General features: G+C 49.1%; 1 protein-coding gene across 2 annotated transcripts in view; it reads right to left on the bottom strand.

The window, feature by feature from the left end:
* The window catches only part of WDR59 (WD repeat domain 59), a 40,670-nt gene that overhangs the window by 8,944 nt on the left and 12,310 nt on the right, over positions 1-19,416 (bottom strand). For both annotated transcript variants that reach the window (XM_077288782.1, XM_077288781.1), the window contains exons 4-14: positions 8,873-8,958; positions 8,398-8,478; positions 7,424-7,461; positions 7,063-7,151; positions 6,738-6,854; positions 6,514-6,591; positions 5,913-6,069; positions 5,547-5,626; positions 5,263-5,380; positions 4,799-4,926; positions 4,497-4,661 (exon numbers count right to left, since the gene is read on the bottom strand). In XM_077288782.1, the coding sequence (XP_077144897.1) occupies positions 4,497-4,661; positions 4,799-4,926; positions 5,263-5,380; positions 5,547-5,626; positions 5,913-6,069; positions 6,514-6,591; positions 6,738-6,854; positions 7,063-7,151; positions 7,424-7,461; positions 8,398-8,478; positions 8,873-8,958 (1,137 nt within the window). The remainder of the gene's footprint in view (positions 1-4,496; positions 4,662-4,798; positions 4,927-5,262; positions 5,381-5,546; positions 5,627-5,912; positions 6,070-6,513; positions 6,592-6,737; positions 6,855-7,062; positions 7,152-7,423; positions 7,462-8,397; positions 8,479-8,872; positions 8,959-19,416) is intronic.

Here is a 19,416-nt window from a genome sequence, read left to right as displayed (position 1 = left end):
TCCTCTTTGGAGAAATTCAAGAATAATAGGGACTGGAATTTCATTTGACAAGGCTGAGGGATAGAGGCTTAAAAATTTTTTCCATACTCTTACATAGATCGATGTAGTGGATCTTTTCCTACTCAGCAATAGGGTATCGATTAGTTTATCAGAGAAGCCCCTTAGTTTTAACAGCTGCCTCTCAAATCCCAGGCTGTCAACCGCAGACCCTTCACATGAGGGTGGTTGAAGGGCCCCTGGGAAAGCAGATCTTGATTCTCTGGGAGAATCCATGGATCCGAGATGGACATGGCTCTGAGCAGGGAAAACCATGGTCTCTTTGGCCAGAATGGAGCGATCAATATCACACTCGCTCTGTCCTCTCTTATCTTCCTGATGACTGTTGGAAGAAGAACCATCGGGGGAAAGGCATATGCCTTCTGAAATGTCCATGGAATCTGGAGGGCGTCGAGAACATCGGGGTTGTCTGTTCGAAACATTGAGGCGAATGTTTTTACTTGCCTGTTGTCTCTTGTGGCAAAGAGATCTATGTCGGGTATACCCCATTTTATAGTTATCATACTGAATATCCGACGATTTAACACCCACTCCCCCTGATGGAGGGTATGACGACTGAGAAAGTCTGCTTTCGCGTTGTCTATCCCTCGGACATGAAGTGCTGATAAGGACAGAAGATGATTTTCGGCTATAGTCAAGATGTTTTCGGCTATAGACATGAGAGTGCCTGATCTCGTTCCGCCTTGATGGTTGACGTAAGCCACTGATGTCATGTTGTCTGAGAGAACCCTGGTATGTGTTCCGTGCAACTGTGGGAGGAATTCACATAGGGCATGATAGATGGCTTTTAGTTCTTTTTTATTTGATGAGTCGTCTAATTCCGAAACCGACCACAGCCCCTGGACAACCTGGTTCCCCAAGTGTGCCCCCCAACCATGAGGGCTGGCATCCGTAAATATTATGTTTGAGGGTTTAACCTCCCAGGGAACCCCGATAATTAGATGATCTGGTTGTAACCACCAGGTTAGAGATTGGATTACGTCACTAGAAAGGGAAATTTTACCGTCTAATCGGCCATGTAATTTTATCTCCTCATTTAAAATTGCATACTGTAAGCACCTCGAGTGGAACTGGGCCCATGGAACCGCTGGTATACATGACGTGAAGGAGCCAAGTAAGGACATACCCTCCCGAAGGGAAATTATAGGTTTATCTAGTATAGACTGAACTTTATTCCTCACCGTCATCTGTTTAGATTCTGGGAGAAAACACCTTTGAGTTATAGAGTCTAATATGATCCCCAAAAATACCTGTCGAGTCGTTGGGATTAACCTAGATTTTTCCCAATTTATTATCCATCCTAAGTTCTGCAAGGATGAAATCATGTGACTTAATCTTTGTTGACATTGTGAGGGGGATTTTCCTACTACTAGAAGGTCGTCTAGGTATGGGATTATGAGGGTGTCTTTTAATCTTAGAAATGACATGACCTCTGACATTAGTTTAGTGAATACCCTTGGAGCAATTGACAGTCCAAAGGGCATTGCTGTGTACTGAAAGTGCCGTATATATCCTTTTATGACAACCGCCACGCGGAGATATTGTTGATGTTTTTTAAAGATTGGGAGATGGTAATACGCATCTTTCAAGTCCAGAACCGTCATGAAGCAATGGGGAAACAGGAGTTTTATGGTGGAACGGATAGACTCCATTTTAAAGGTTTGATTCTCTAAGAAGGTGTTTAATTTTTTAAGGTTTATAATGGTTCTAAATGATCCATCCGGTTTTGGTATTAGAAATAACGGGGAGTAAAACCCTTTGCCCTCCTGAAGAAGTGGAACTTCCACCAATACCCCCTTGGACAGAAGACTCATTACTTCCTGTTCCAATGCCTCCTGTTGTGATTGAGATTTTAATGAAGTCAATAGAAATGAGTCCGGAGGGACTCGGGAAAATCTTAATTTTAAGCCGGAGGTGACAAGATCATTTGCCCAACTATTTGATGTTACCAGCCGCCATTTATCTGCGAAGGAGGATAATCTACCTCCCACAGGTAGATCCGCTCTAACGGGGTTTGTCCTCAGGTTTGAAAGGGCGCTTCCCAAAGAATGCACCCCTTTGTTTGGTGTCTCTAGTGGCCCAGCGGTCCTGGTTCTTAAAATCTTTCCTTCTATTAAATACTGGCTTCCGGAACGCTCTCCTATAGGATGGAAGGTAATTAACATTAGGGAAGCCCTTTTTTCTCTCTCCCGCTTTAGTTAAGATCTCGTCTAGTTTAGTACCAAACAGGTACTCACCCTGACATGGGAGGCCACACAATTTAGATTTTGTTTGGGGATCCCCCTTCCATCCCTTAAGCCACAGGGCTCTACGTGCTGCATTCGTGAGTCCCGCTGATTTGGCCGCCAAGCGTATGGAGTCAGCAGATGAGTCCGCCAGGAAGGCTGTAGCCCCTCTAATCAAAGGTATAGAGGATATTAATTTGTCTCTAGAGAGACCGCTTTTTAGTCCCTCTTCCAGGTCATTTAGCCAGACTAGCATGGACCTGGCGGTGCATGTAGCCGATATTGCCGGCCTAAAGGCTCCCGTACATGACTCCCAGGCTCTTTTTAAAAGAGTGTCGGTTTTACGGTCCAGTGGGTCTTGTAATGAGCCCGAATCCTCCACGGGCAGTGAGGATTTTTTGGATGTGGATGCCACTGCTGCATCCACCTTCGGGGCTTTTGACCATAATGAGAACTCATCATCATTAAATGGATAACGTCTTTTTGAGGTTGGAGGTAAACCCCTTTGCCCCTGGCTTTCCCACTCTTTCTTGATTAGATCTTTTACTGCCGCTATTACAGGAAAGGAGGGTCTTTTCTTTTCTGACAGACCAGCGAACATGATATCCTGCTGCGTTTTAGGGACCTTAGAATCTTCAATGCCCATGGTGTTGCAGACTGATTTTACCAGGTTATCAATGCTGTCGGTGGGAAAGCATGTATTTTGGTCCTCATCTGAGGAAACGTATTCACGGGAAATATCAGAGTCTGCATTTTCTCTATCAGACGACTGGTCAGATATAGGGGAAACGTACCCCTTTTTTCCTCTAGTACGCGGCTCTTTGACAGAACTATGTAGGGCTCGTAGTTCTTCTCTAATCATGACCCTAATGTCTTCCGATTTAACGGAGGCTTCTTCCCGTAGGGTAGAGTCAATACACGGTTTACAAAGCCTCTTTTTATGACTATCTGGAAGGGGCTGGAGACATAACGCACACTGTCTGTGTTTCGTTTTTTCCGTCCTTTTGGCCTAGGGTGTGAGGGAGAGGGAACAATAATCAGCCTAAATAGGGTAGATATACACTCACCCAGTGAAGCTGTGTGAAGGTACCGGCTGATGAGGAGGAGACTGAGGCACGGGTTGAGGAATGGCACGATCCGACTTGCTCTTCCTAGAAGATCCGCTCTGCTTAGAGCGGCTGGTGCTGGTATGGCTGCGTGGAGTGGATGCGGTGGCTTCTAACGAAGACATCACAGCGTCCGGCGCAGAATCCATAGTGGACGCCGGAGCGTTATCGCCGGCGTCCTTTCATATGGGGGCCGCCATCTTCTTCCAGTTGTACCCGGAAGCGCTAGTCACTTCCGGGTCGCGGCCATACTGTATGGGCCTGCGCTGCCGCCGGTGTCAGCGCAGGCGCTGTCCTCCTCCTCCATCACCCCGGAAGTTTACCTGTACTTCCGGGGGAATACACTGGGGCTCCATGCTGCATATGCGTCCGCCGAGGACGGCGCGACGCTAACCTCACCACAGCGTTGCTCCCGCAGACGAAAAACCGGCTGGAATCCCGTGAGCCAGCAACCACCGTCCTGGCCTCACGGCGTCTGCCAGCAGAGGGGGGAAACCGAAGCAGGACCCCCGACGCTGCTTCCAGCTCTGGAGCCCTTGCCGTCCCCTAAGGTAAACCGCGCAAGCGGCATCCAGGCTGGGCATCCTCTTCTCTCCATGGATTCCCGTAGGAACAGGAAACCAAAACTGTGGGAGCGAGGGGGACCGCCCCTTTTATCTCTCCATAGGGTTTCCTGTTCCTAGGGGCGGATCCCCTCTCTCAGTGGGTGCTGTCGTGGCGAAGAGAAAAGCCAAGATTTATGTCCTGCCAGTAGCAGGTCCGAAAATGCTGAGAGATTGTAATGAAGTTTTTCTAAATTTCTCCATAAGGATCCATAACTTTATTTTTCGGAATTAACCTATAAATCTCCATTCACAGCTTACTGATGGCTAGGGGTCAGACCAATGGGACCACCAGTGATCCGCAGATTTGGGACTCCGGAGCCTCATCAGTAATGCAGCATACACTCTGAGTCCCATAGACATTACAGGAGCGGAAGCGGACCCCCATCAATCAAAAAGTTATCCCCTTTCATCCATCAATATCCACATCCTCCTGTGCGGCTGCGGCCACTGATGGCGGACCGCCAGGAGATCTTCCATATCCTTTTCAACAGACATTTACTTACTTTCAGCAGCTTCACTTTCATGGGCGAGGTGATTGTTGTAGGATTGACGAACTGGAAGGTCGGAGCTGCGTTATTGGGGTACTGGACAGGGAACATGACGACCATCCGCACCCGGTGATTGCCACAATGGACGGACACGGTGCAGTTCCGGTTCGTAGCGTCCATCTGTAAAATTAGGGACGTGATGAGCCAACAATACACATCTAGACCACGGTCTACCTGCATTATCTAGGGGCTAAGGGATCAAAGAGGGGCTTCATCAACCTGGTCTCATCTCAAGCTGTAAAGTGTTTCCCGCTTACCTCGATGTTCACATTTCGGATATGGACATTTATCAAGGAGAATTCCTGCTGAAGTGTCTGTGGGAGCCCCGGCTGCTCCGAGCTTCCCACCATAATGGGAGTTGATGGAGTCTCCTCATCAAAAGCCACTGGATGAGATAAAAGAGGAAAAAAATAAAAAAAAATTGTAATTCATCAACCATGCTGCGGACTAATGACCCCCTGTCGCCATCTTCGCCCGTCTGCCTCTGGTTTCTTTTTGTTAAAGTTTTTACAATCATCACAACCGTAATCACACGAATGATCTTATACATCATCTATAGAAGCAAATGTCAAAACTGCAGAGAAATGTCCAGACCCAGATGAAAGTCTATGTTCAGCAGACATAGAAGGGGGTCATTACAGGGCATCAGATCGGCGCTCGTATCTACACATCGCTCTCCTCTGCAGATGTATAAAGCGGTGAAGACCCCATCATCACTTACCCTCTTCTTCTGAGGGACCAGTGATCGGCTCTTGGGGCTGCAGGGACTTCTCTTGCTCTGGCATCAAAGATCCGTCCATCAGTTCATCCACCGGCTCCATGAGATCAGTAGCACAAAGCTGGATGCAACAGGAGGCATAAAGCTCTAAATAAAGTCTCTAAATAAATCTACGTAGGAAATACAGTAACAGCAATCATGTCATAGAGCTTAACGACACCGATCAGCAGCAAAAAATCTCTGCACATCTCTGGTCCCGTGACTACAGGTAAGTGCCAGCATCTTACCCTCTGCAGCTGAGCGTCCACCCTCCACATCCGCAGCGTCTGGTCCCGTGACCAAGTCACCAACTGGTAGTCTTTTAGGCCTAGAGATTAGAACAAATCAAGGTCAGATTAATTCTCCTGTGCCAATCCTGTACTATACCCCAGAGCTGCACTCACTATTCTGCTGGTGCAGTCACTGTGTATATACATTACAGATCCTGTGTTACATCCTGTATTATACTCCAGAGCTGCACTCCCTCTTCTGCTGGTGCAGTCACTGTGTACATACATTACATTACTAATCTGGAGTTACATCCTGTATTATACCCCAGAGCTGCATTTACTATTCTGCTATTAACCCCCGTTAGATATCACTGAAGCACAGACCTTCCTTCTGTTTTCGCCACTGGAACTCGAGCACCACGTCGTCGTGCCCCACGAAGATGTGCACCGGGGAATGAAGGTCGTAGATGTTCCACATGAGCAGACTGTTCTCTCTGCGCAGCTGCGGGACCATGACTGTGACCAGGCCGTTACTGAAGGGCTGCGGAGCACAGAGATGTGAGCGGATTGCAGGACGGCTGACTGTAAATACGCGGGGACAGTCATCGGTCACATTTTTAGGAAAATGCAGAAAGTCTATAGATATAAGCATCGTTCTCTGGCTGCAGAGGAGTCTATGATCAACTGAGTATTAAGAGGGTCAATCGATAGTAAACGTTCCGCCCTGCTAAGTGCATTTTATAAGAAGGCAGCCCCCCACAGGGAGGACACAGCGTCAGCCATTAAAGACAACATCCCATGCGTTGCCAATAATAAACGCTGCTGATACTACAACATGAGCAGGTCTTTACAGTAAAAGGAGGGGGGTGACCTGACATCACTGCGTAAGTTACAAGGACCAGAGGACCCCCGTCACCAGCTGACTAAAGACATATGGCCACTAGGGATAATGTCGGCTCGTGGGACGGTCGCACCCTGCGCTCACCGTGTACCGCGCTTTCCATACAGGCACCTGACACGCCAACACACTGAGACACTTCCGAGGCTGTCGAGAATCCCAGAACTGGAAGACAAAAGAATAGGATCATCAGAAGAGCGACCTGACTGCCCCCGAGGACCTTTTAAGTCCAGATACCCCATGATTGCTGCCGCCGAAACACTGCCATCTGTTGGCGGCTCTTATATCGCTGTGTGCTGCTGTAACTTCACCTTCACAGAGTTGTCTTGGCTGGACGTCGCCAGGACGTATTCGTTGTCTGGGTGCCAGTCCACTCCGTGGATCTTGTACAGGTGGGCGGCGATGTACTCCACCGCAGTGCTGGGTTTCTGGAACAATGGAGTGGGATGCAATTAATTAGGACTGGAAGACATCAATAACGATCTGCAAGACTGCAATCTAACTGGCCCTGGCCCCTCTCCCGCACACCGGCCCCTCTCCCTAAACCAGTTTGCGCAGTCAGGGACCGCTCCATCTTCGGATGTGGCCCCCTCCCAACACCCGCTTCTACATGTGCAATATATGAAGGTAACGAACCCGCCGATCCCAGATCCGCACATCTCCATCGTGACTTGTGGCCAGACAGTTTGCGTTCTTTTTGTTCCACTTCACCTGGGAGGCTCCGGCTGCAGGGACATTGTTATTGCAGAAAGTAAGACGATTGTTCTCTGCTATCAGCCATTTCAGTCTGGGACTGGAACAATTTTCGATGGGATTAGTGGAAGGAAGAGCACAAACTTCCCGTGCCCCATCATGACTGACATCTGTTTGCCCCCTCCAGAGGCATTATATCATATGTGACTGATACCAGCCCCTCTTATAACACTCCAGTACGGATATAACCCAATCTAGGAATAAGGGCCGTGTAATATCAGGTTACCCATCGTACAATACCCACCCACAGCGGACAGGGAGACTGCTGGCTTCCTCGTGTCTCTGAGGGAAGAGAAAGAATAAGGAACAAAATTAGGAAAAAAACATAAGGGGTTTATCAGGCAGAGATTAATAAAGCCTCTCAGAAATGTACAGATGTCATTTACTTGCCGAGATGATTCTCACTACCGGCTGCCACCCATTAAAGACATCCTGTCTGCTCAGACACCATGAGGGGCTTTGGCTTTTGAATCTCTGCAAGTTTACAGTGACTGGGGATGTGCACCGAGAAGGAGACTTAGCTTGTGATTTTGGCCAGAAGGGATGATGCTGGTCTTTCAGTCAGAGCGCTAGATTAAAATACACGGCTACATTATATTTCCTATTGCTCCCCTGCAGCACACAGAAGGCAGCCAGGGTCAGGTTACTCTGTGAAATGGAAGGACCTTTTTGTGAAGCATTTTATCCATCTTGAGACTGTATAGGAGTCTCAGGATGGTGCTTTGTAAAAAGAAGTGGGAGAAACTGTATGAGCTGTGGCAGCTCTAGAGGCAGAGCTGGGACAGCACTTTGCATCAGTATCTAATCACAAAGCCAGTAATGGAAATGAAATTTCATCACTGACCAAAACACTGTCATGTGGATGATCCCTTTAAGCTTTGTGCACCCTGAGGGTTTGGTTTAATCTAGGCACTGTTTTCCTTGCTTCATGGTTAACTTCTGCTCCTGAATCAATTTTAAAAGGCTTTCAAACTTTCTGGAAGAATTTTTTTTTCTGCAACCCATTATGAGGAGCATGAAAAAAAAAAAAAAAAAGACTGAATATCTGAATGGGAAAGCGGTTAGGCTTTCAAGGATATTTTTGAGTGATTTTGTACCCATAGCCTTAGAGATACCAGCAAGGAGGGAGAGGAAGTTGTAGATGGGAGATCACAGTGTGGAGAGGGGGGAAAGCATCCAGGTTTTCAGGGACAGCAGACCATATTGACCGATGCTTACTTGATATCCCAGATGTAGATGTAGGTGTCGATAGAGCTGGTGACCAGTATGTCCGGCTCATACACTGACCAGTCCAGGTCACTGCACAGAAAGGAGATTGTTAGCAGGTGAGGCGTCTCGGTGTAATTATTAGTGATGAGCAAATATACTCGTTACTCAAGATTTCCTGAGCACGCTCGGGTGTCCTCCGAATATTTTTAGTGCTCGGAGATTGTTTTTTTTCGCCGCAGCTGGATGATTTACAGCTACTAGCCAGCATAAGTACATGTGGGGATTCCCTAGCAACCAGGCAATCCCCACATGTACTCAGCCTGGCTAATAGCTGTAAATTATTCAGCTGAGGCGATGAAAACTAAATCTCCGAGCACTAAAAAATACTTGGAGGACACCCGAGCATGCTCGAGAAATCTCCAGAAACGAGTATATTCGCCCATTACTAGTAATTATCACTACGATATAAAATTACATGACTGACCTGATTACTCGCGTGTGTCCCTGCAAGGAGGTGGCGATGTCTCCACTGCCATCTTTCCACTGATACAGGTCTACCCGCTGGTTACTCTGGAAGAAAGAAGGACACCGCAATAAAGATCAGCTCACCCCCGCAGACAGCTCAAGAGACGGAAGAGAAGTGGCTGCTCACACCTCCGACACCCCTCATCTCCAATTCTGACCACTGTCCCTTTATTAAGTTCTAACTCTGGAATGCATCAATGGATCCCAGTGATTGACAGTTTTTACGTAACATATTTTACTTCATAATTGTGGTAAAATTTGTGTCTCCATCGCCTCATTGGGGGACACAGGAACCATGGGGTGTATGCTGCTGCCACTAGGAGGCTGACCCTATGCAAATAAAAAAAGTTAACTCCTCCTCTGCAGTATACACCCCACCGGCAGGAAGTAGGATATTCAGTTTAGCTTAGTGTCAGTAGGAGGTGGACACGGGTCTTTCATTAGACCTTTATCTACCTCAACGTGCGTCGTTTTCTTACAGGTTTCCGGAGGGATACAGGGTGAACAGTCACACCTGTAATCCCACAATGAAGAACTAGGAGTACGGCGTGTACTGCCACCCCGTATCCTCATAGATCCGACAGCAGGACCAAGATCCTAGCACACAAGCGTGCTTAGAAGTCCGGTCTAGCTCCGTCTCCCACCCACTCGCCCACCAGAGCCTGTCGGTTGGAGGAGACGAGGATGTCGTCTGACACCTTTCTCGGTTTAAGGTTAGTAACGGACGGCGTGGGAGTTTTGAGGTATTTCCCCCACCTGTCCCAGTTAGGAAATCAAAAAGGAGAGGGATCCCTCTGGGCCTTTTTATTATACTAAGGACTGCTGTTACCAGGCTACCTTGTCCTGTTTTGTTCGGCAGGTCCCACGGACTGGGCCTGCTTCCAGCGCCGCAGGCATCGATGCTGCACTGCAGCGTCCTTGCTGGCACCTCTTTTCCCCTCCTTGTTCCGGGGGATGTGGCACCCTAGCTTTCCTCCGGCGCGGCAACTTTCTCATCCGCGCTGCCTTTTATTCCGGCGGCAGCTCTGCCTCCTCGCTCCGGAGCTGCGGTCTCTACAGGCAGCCCCGCTGCCTACTTCCTCTGGCGGGCACGTTCCTCTGTCATTCGGCACGGCGACCTTGGCGGCAGTCGCGCTGTTCCCCTTTCCGCTGGCAGCACCGCTCATTCTTCAGCGCAGCGGCCCTCTCCGGCCTCTAATTTAGGTCCCTTGCTCCTCCGGACCCGGAGGCTAACCCGCCCCCCCTCCGACTTCTGAGAGCGGGTCCTTTTCTCCAGCACACGCTTTTCACCGGCTGGGTCCCCTGCATCCACCTTAGGTCGCCGTCTCCCTGCTGGGGCCCTGGACTTGTGCCATGATGCCGGTCGCAGCTACAACCGGAAGCAGACTACAGGACTCTACTTCTGCTGTGAGTAGCTCTGCTTCGCAGTCTATTACTCCCCTCTGCATCTCACCTGTTCCCCTAACCTTCGGGCATCATCAAGTCGGTCTGCTCACCGGGCCTAATCCTAAAAAGGAGTGCGTTCTCGTTCTCCTGCTTCCTCTTGTCAGCTGCAGCAACTCCACTGTACCCACCCTTCCAGGAGTCCCTACCCCGGGTGAGACCGAGACCCCTATCCCTGGGCGGGCTTTCCTTCTGTCTCAGTACCTCACCAGGATGTCACGACCCTGGTGTCCATGATTGACCGCAGTTACCAGTGGGTCACAGCATTCTCCGTCCGGCCTTTTCAACACAGGCCACAAGAGATCCAAACAGGAGCGAAATTTTAAGTCCTTTTCCCGCTCCATCTCGCCCTCCGGTCTGGCACGGTGAGACCCCTCTTCCAGACCTCCTCTCCCGAGTCAGACGGGCGTCCTCGGTCATGTTTTCAGAGGAAGATTCAGACTTGGTTTCACTAATACCTCTACGGATCCTGCAGAATAGGCGGTTTCATTTAGACGGTCAAAACCAACTTCCAAGGTCTTTGCCCCACACACTGAATTTGTTGCGGTACTTGCCAGGGGAAAGGTGAACCATACCAGATGCTTTCAGACAGGGAAGCGTGTCGGCATCTTATATCCCTTCTCCCCTGAGCTCAGCGATAACTGGAACTGATTCCTCGGCAGTGGACTCGTCAGTCTCCAGACTGTCCACCAACATGGTCCTTCCTCCCTCAAGGATTCCAAGGATACAGTTATAGAGTCGCTGGAAAAAATAAAATCAGCCTTTGAAGCGGCTGCTTCTGCTTTGTGCCTCAGCCATTGCCTCTACCTGGGTCTCAAGGACCACAGCTAGATGGACCAAACAGCCTTGTAAGGGCACCTCGGCTGGAGCTCTTCCAGGGGAGCTAGCCGACCTGACGGACCAGATTTCCTATGCAGGGAAATATTTGCCATCTGCCTTCCTAGATGCGCGTCTTGTGCAGCTCAGGCGTCCAGCAATATGGTGGCCATCCGGCAGAATATTTGGCTCAAGACATGGCACGCGGACTTGTCTTCAAAGAAGTCCCTTACCAGCCTCCCTTTCCAGGGGGCCCGTCTTTGGCTACATGCTGGAACAAATTATTAAGGACGCCACAGGAGGCACAAGTTCCTTCCAAGCCTCGCCGGCCTCCCCTGATATGGCAGTTCAGCTATTTTTTGCCTTTTCGCTGTTTTGCGGCATCGGAAGATTCCTCTGGCTAGCACAGACTGCGGTCTCGCCTGGCTAGAGCAAAAGGCTTCCTTCAAGCCTACTCCTTCCTGGCGTTCCCGCAACTCCCATGGTAGGTCCACCAGGCTCAGACCTGGCAGATCTTCCTTGGCATAACTCATGCTAAGTGCCCAGCGTTCCTCCCAGTTTGGACGGGCGTCTCCTGTTTTTTCCAGGGTCGTTTGGCTTGCCTCGGTGGAGGACGCTTAGGTCAGGGAGGTGGTATCCTCTGGATACAAGATAGGGTTCGCATCGCGGCCCCGGAATCGCTTCTTCGAATCCCGCCCTCTAAAAGATCCTACTCTGATCCCAGGTTTCTTTGCGTCCATTGCCTTTCTTCTTTGTTCGGAGGTTATCGTTTCCGTCCCAGAGTAGGAACGCTTCATAGGTTTCTATTCAAACCTGCTTGTAGTGCCGAAGAAGATCGGCGCAGTTCGACCCATCCTGGTTCCTAAGTTAGTGAACAGAAGGTTCCGCCTGGGGCATTTCAGGATGGAGTCCCTCGGGGTTCAGTATTGGCTTCCATGGAACCACAGGAATTCCTGTGCTCCATAGATATCCAAGACGCCCACCTCCATGTTCTGATTTTCCCCAGCACACCTGAGTTTCCTGCGTTTCGCAGCATTTCCAGTTTCGCCGCTCCCAGTGTCTTCATAAAGATCATGGCTACATTTATGGCCATTTTGAGGATCAGGGGCCTAGTGCTCATTCCGTACCTCGAAGACATCCTCATCAAGGCTCCGCCCCTCTCTCAGGCCCAGGAGAGTCTGACCATCGTCCTCGACTCCCTGTCCCTTTTCTGGTGGCTGGTCAACAGAACAAGGTCTTGTCTTGTTCCGAGTCAGCGCCTCGTCTTCTTAGGCATGCTGTTCGACACCCGTCAGTTGGTTTTTTTTTTGTTTTTTTTCTTCTCAAGGAGAAATGGGCAATTCTGCAGAACGGAGTTCGCTCTCTGCAAGGCCCTCGGCTGCTTTCCTTCCGTTCAGCAATGAGGGTCCTGTGACGAATGGTGGCAGCATCGGAAGCGTTCCCTTTTGCGCTGTTCCACTTGAGACCACTTCAGCAGGCCATCCTCTCTCAGTGGGACAGGTCTGTGCTGTCTCTGGATCGTCCATTCGGCCTTCCGTCCAATTCTAATGGTCTCTCAGGTGGTGGCTGTCATTCCCTCGTTCCCCAGGTCCGGTCCTTCCTTATCGCCCATGGCAGGTGGTGACGACGGTCACCAGCCTTCCCGGCTGGGGCGCGGGTTCCCGCCATCCGTCAGTGAAAGGGGCGTTGGTCGGAGCAAGAGTCTCCTCTGCCAATCGACATCCTTGAGATAGGGGCCATTCTAGGGGCCATTCTTCTGACCCTGAGTCACTGGGAAAGGTTTCTCAGAGGTCTGCCAGTCAGAATCCATACGTCCAATGCCACGGCTGTGTCATATGTCAATCACCAGGGAGGGAATCAGAGCCTCTTGGAAATGGCGGAGGTATCCAAGATCCTCCTCTGGGCAGAGGCAACGGTTCCGGTACTATCCGCAGGACATATTCATGGCGTGGACAACTAGGCCGCTGTGTTTTTCTCTGCTGCGAGGGCCTTGCAGCAGGAGAGTGGTCCCTTCAAATTTTCCTTTGATGGGGATCTTCGGACGCGGATCTCTTGGCATCCCGACTGCTTAGGAAGGTTCCACCGTTTGTTTCCAGGTCCGCGTTCCTCTTGTAGTGGAGACCGATGCTTTGGCCACTCCTGGGTCGCAATTTGTACTTCCCTGTCTCCTCCCCTTACCTTCTTCCCAGGCTGTTGAAGATCAATGCGGAAGCGGTGCCGGTGATTCTGATCGCACCAGATTGGCCCAGAAGGTTCTGGCTCGCTGAGATCAATCTCCTCGCGGACATCCACTGGAGGCCCCCAGACAGGCCAGATCTTCTGTCCCAAGGACCGATCTGCCACCAGAGTTCTTGGTTGCTCAATTTAACATCTTGGCTGTTGAAACCTTCCATTTTGGCCTTTTCTCAAGGCGGGACTTGATGCTGGCCTTGCCCTTAATTCTCTCAAGGGTCAGGTAGCAACCCTTTCCATTCTCTTTTCTGAAGTCCCTTTCAGAAGTCCTTAGCTTACCGTTCTCAGGTTAGATATTTAGATCTGAGAGTCCTCGGTAGTTGATACCTCTTAATGGCTATCTGAAAAGATGGTAGCAAATTGCAAACCTTCGAGACTTCTCAGGCCTCTTCATCAGGCATAGACTAATTCAACTCTAAATATTTGTCTATCTACTGGCTATCACGGTACAAGGAACTTTTGTTCAAGGAGTGGTGCATGCGGCTCTCCCGTACCGGACTCCCGTGAATCCCTGGGATCTCAATCTTGTTCTGGAGGCTCAGTGGAGTTCCCCCCCTTGAACCTCCCCATGAGGCCTCACTGTCTGTTCTGCCCTGCAAGGTGGCGTTTCTGGTAGCCATCACCTCCATTAGGCGCATCTCGGAGTTGGTGGCTCTCTCGTCGCCCCATTTATTGGTTCTTCACCAAGATAAGGTAGTTTACAGCCTTCGTCGCCTTTTCTTCCCAGGGTGGTGTCCTCCTTTTACTTGAATAAGATAGTCCTTCCCACCTTTTGTCCTGCTCCGACCTATTCTCTGGGGCTTTCGCTGAACAGGCTAAATCTGGTCAGGGCGGTGAGGATTTATTTGTCTAGGACCGCCTTCTTTAGGAAGACAGACCGTCTATTTGTCATTCCAGACGGTGCACCAAGAGGCCTGCCGGCCTCCACGGTTTTGATTGTTCTCTGGATCAGACCTGCTATTCTGGAGGCTTCCCGGGTCAAGAACAGAGTGACTCCTCATGGGATTAAGACTCACTCTGCCCCGGGCGCCTCCTGGGCGGTACACCATGGGGCATCCGCCCTACAACTTTGCAAGGCGGCAACCTGGTGTTCCATTCACTCATTTGCCAAATGTTATAAGCTCCATACCTACGTTTCGGCAGTTGCCAGCCTAGGCAGAAGGATCTTGCAGGCGGCAGTGGTGAGTTCTCTGACCTGAATGGAGTTTTTCTGCTGTTCCCTCCCCAGGGACTGCTTTGAGACGTCCCATGGTTCCTGTGTCCCCCCAATGAGGCGATAGAGAAAACAGGATTTTTGGTTGCTTACCGTAAAATCTGTTTCTCGGAGCCTTCATTGGGGGACACGGCACCCTCCCAAGTTGAACAGCTCTGTTATATTGTCACAGTTTGAGTTTCTATCTTTAACATGTTGCTTCTCCTACTGCTTTCTCACTAACTGAATTTCCTACTTCCTGTCAGTAGGGTGTATACTGCAGAGGAGGAGCTAACTTTTTTATTTGCATAGTGTCAGCCTCCTAGTGGCAGCAGCACACACCCCATGGTTCCTGTGTGCCCCAATGAAGGCTCCGAGAAACAGATTTTAAGGTAAGCAACCAAAAATCCTGTTTTGATATGACTTGCGTTTATTTGTGAAAAAAAAAAAAAAAAAGCATAAATTGTTTAAATTTTGCTATTTTCAAACAATTTTTATGCCCTTAAATCAGAGTTGTCACAAAATAGTTAATAAATGACATTTCCCACATGTTGAATTTACATCAGTACAGTTTATGAAACTTTTTTTATAAGGAAGTTAAGGGTTAAAAGTTGACCAGCGATATCTAATCTTTCCAACAAATTTATATTTTTTTGTTTGGTTTTAGGGACACCACATTTAAAGTGACTTTTGGGTATTTTCTATCATACAGACCCCTCAAAGTGCACCATTCTAAGAACTGCACCCCCAAGGTGTTCAAAACCTCATTTAAAAAGTTTAACAACCCTTCAGGTGCTTCACAGGAAATTTTAGGATGTGGAAGGAAAAAAAAATAAAAAATTAACATTTAACTTTGTTTCATAAAATTTTTTTTTCACCAAAGGCAACAGGAAAAAAAAAGCAGACCTCAATATATTGTATAATTTCTTCTGAGCACACCGATACCCCATATGTGTTAGAAAATAGAATTAGACGTTCCGGTAATTGGGTTTCTAGGAACCTTCCATGACATCATAGGAAGATGTCTCCATTCCCTAATGGGGGACAGGAAGCACAAAGAGGTTAATAGGCCCCTCCTACCTCCAAATCGCCAGTGACTTATAACGGATACCATAGCACTAGCTACCTTAATAAACCCAGGATAAATCCAAAGGAAGGGAGGGAATTAGTGCCGTCGTGGAAGGTTCCTAGAAACCGAATTACCGGTAAGTCTAATTCTATTTTCTCTAGTCACCTTCCACGACAGCATAGGAGGAGTACTAACCAATTCAGCACTGGGGGGGGGGGGGGAGAATACAATAGCCTGGAGAACTTTACGGCCAAAGACTAGATCCCGGTTGGACAATAAGTCCAATCTATAGTGTTTGGTAAATGTATGTGGTGAAGACCAAGTTGCGGCCCTGCAGATCTGCTTGATGGAAGCGCCCGCTCGTTCAGCCCATGAAGATGACGTAGATCTTGTAGAGTGAGCCCTGACTCCAGTTGGCAGTGTTAGCTTTTAGGCTAGATAAGGTTCTTGAATAGCCCTCTTAATCCAGCTAGAGATGGTGCTTTTTGCCACCTTTTTCCTGACCTGACATATGGACAAACAGGTTTTGGTCAATTCTGAAAGAGGTAGTTTGTTCAAGGTAGTGTATGATGATAGGTCTAACGTCAAGAGTATGGAATTCTTCCTCTCTAGAGTTTGCCGGATTCTGACAGAAGGAGGGAAGGATGATGTTTTGAGATCGGTGAAAATCAGACACCACTTTGAAAAAAAGGGGATCCAGACGGAGATTTATGGAGTCGTCTGTTATTGTCAAGTAGGGTTCTCTTACTGATAGAGATTGAAGCTCTCCTACTCTTCTTGCAGTGGTTATTGCCACTAGAAAGGCAGCTTTGTACGATAGAAATTGAGGAGAACAAGAAGACAGGGGCTCAAACGGTGCTTGAGTGAGACCCTTGAGGACCAGGTTTAAATCCCAAGAGGGAAAAACAGGTTGCTTCCCAGGTTGCAATCTGAGAGCTGATACCATAAATCTTTTGATCCAACCATGGTTGGCCAGCTCCTGATGGAAAACAGCACTGAGAGCAGAGACTTGAACCTTCAATGTGCTAGGTTTAAGCCCTAACTCTAATCCGAGCTGAAGAAAATCTAATATTTTTGATATATTTGGACGGAGAGGATCAGGAGTACTAGGAAGACAAAAGGTGGAGAAGGTTTTCCACACCGTACTGTAGATTGCATTTGTGACAGGTTTCCTGGATCTTTGCAAGGTTGAAATCACAGCATCCGATAGTCCCCCCGCCTTTAGGACCTGGGTTTCAGCAACCAGGCTGCTAGGTTCCATTTTCGGGGGTTGCAATGTTGAAAGGACCCTTGGACGAGAAGATCGGCATCCACTGGTAAGAGGACTGGCCCGTCTATATGCAGTTCGACAATGAGGTTGTACCCAACTCCTCTTCGGCCATGCTGGGGCTATCAGTATGGTAGATACTTGTTCCTCTCGCATCTTCCACAGGACTTTCGCCAACAGAGGAATTGGTGGGAAAGCGTATGCCAGTCGAAAGTTCCAAGTCTGGACCATGGCATCTACCCCTCTGGGATGGTCCCTGGGATTTAGGGAAAAAAAGGTTTTTACTTGGGTATTCTGACCTGAGGCAAAGAGATCTACCTCCAGAAGGCCCCATTTGTCCACCAGCATCCTGAAAGTTCTTCTGTTCAGGCTCCACTCCCCAGGTTGAATGTCCCGACGACTCAGGAAATCCGCCTGGAAGTTTGATGACCCCTTCAGCTGGACTGCGGTGAGGGAGAGAAGGTTCTTTTCTGCCCAGCAAAAAAATTTGACTTGAGACGCCTGCCAAGCTGTTGAATTTTGAGCTTCCCTGATGTTTGAGATGGGCGACAGTAGTTGTGTTGTCTGAGTAAATCTGGACATGTCTTCCTGAGATTAAGCTGCTTGCTGCTTTGAGGGCTTCCTCCACTGCTTTCAGTTCCCTGAAATTGGAGGATCTGGCACTCATTGTCTGACTCCAGAGGCCCTGAAACGGAGTATGCAGGATTACTGCACCCCAACCCAGCTTGCTGGCGTCTGTCGTGATTGTCACATGGGGAGATTGTGACCAGCTTAGCCCCCTGTGAATATTTCTGGGGTTCAACCACCATGCAAGTGATGCCTTCACATGACCTGGGGTAAACGCTCTTCTGTTTAGGGAACCCGGATTTCCATCCCAGTTTGCAAGAATGTGGGCCTGGAGGGCTCTGGAATGGGCCTGAGCCCATGACACTGACTGGATACATGCTGTCATGGAGCCCAGGACCGATATGCTTTCCCGTATGGTCCGAGATCTGCTTTCTCTGAAATCTATCACCTTTTTTGTTAAGGCCCGAAGATGGTCTTCTGGGAGAAAAGACTTCTGTTTCACTGAGTCCAGCAGAACTCCCAGGAACCTTCTTGTCTTGGAAGGTTTTAACTGGGATTTTTTTTTAAGTTTGGGAGCCACCCTAATGTTTTGAGAATGTCCAGGGTTTTCGCAACATGATTGGTGAGAGCCTGAGCTGAGGGGGCTATCAGAAGCAGATCGTCCAGGTAAGGGATGATACAGATTCCCTGTTTGCGGATGTGAGACACTGTCTCTGCCATTATCCTTGAGAAAACTCTTGGGGCTGAAGAGATTCCAAAAGGGAACACGAACTGAAAGTGAGTCACCTGCTGATTGAACTGAATCGCAAACCAGAGAAATTTCCTGTGACGGGGGTGAATGGGCATGTGAAAGTAAGCGTCTTAGGTCTATTGTTGCCATAAAGAACCCTGGACCTATCACGGGAATGGCAGACTTCACGGATTCCATCTTGAATCTGTGGTATACAATAGGACGATTCAGCTCTTTCAGGTTTAATATGACTCTTGGTTTCCGTTGTTTTTTTTACCAGGAATAAAATCGGGAATAATGTCCTACACCCCATTCTTCTGGGGGTATCTGGGAAATTGCATTTGATTCTAGCAGGTCCCTCAGGCTTGTCATCATCATTGAGAAGTCTCTCTGAGATGACGGGGAGGTAATCCGCAGATTCCAAGAAAGGGGGGGGGGGGGAAATAAGAATTCTATCAGAAGGCCCTCTTGTATTAAATTGAGGATCCACTGAGATTCGGAGATGGCCCGCCAGTGATGGACGAATTTTGCAAGCCTCCCCCCCACCGGGACGGAGTCATTTCTCCTGCTGCTGGGGAATGAGGATATATATTCCCCTCCCTTTGGCATAGCTGCATCTCCCCGTTTTACCTTTACCTCTTGTTTGAGGGGTACTTGAATGGGGGGGCACGAAGAAAACGCTTCCTGATAGGAAAAAGGCCCTTCCAGAGCAAAAGCCTATATGTGGCCTTTCCTAGAATTTCATCTAGAGAGGGGCCAAATAGGTAGTCACCTTTAAAGGGTATTGAGCACAGCTTAAAGGGGTTGTCCACTACTTTCAATTAACCCCCCAATGTATCCCCCCGGGGCCCCTAATGAATTGTGCAAATACCTTTCGCTGCAGTTTTCGCCTGTGAGCGGCGCTATTCCGGCGGGTGAGTCCAGGTCACGTGACCCCCAGGCTGCAGCCGCCACTTATTTCCGCCGAAGTCACGTCAATTTCCAGACTCTGGAAATTGACGTGACGTCAGCAGCAGGCGTGAGCCAGCCTCACAGTCAGCAGTCACTCATCAAGAGTGACTGGGCTGTGGGCGGCGCTGGGGGCTGCAGGCCTGTGCTGGGGGCGGGCAGGGCTAGGCAGGGAATCCACGATGTGATGTGCGGGACTCTGCGTGCCGGTATGTGCGGGCCGGGGCTCTGCAAGCCGG

This window comes from Ranitomeya variabilis, chromosome 2, assembly GCF_051348905.1.
Source record: "Ranitomeya variabilis isolate aRanVar5 chromosome 2, aRanVar5.hap1, whole genome shotgun sequence".
Taxonomy (NCBI): Eukaryota; Metazoa; Chordata; class Amphibia; order Anura; family Dendrobatidae; genus Ranitomeya; species Ranitomeya variabilis.
Note: the sequence above shows the minus strand (reverse complement) of the source record. Positions and strands in the feature narration are given on the sequence as shown.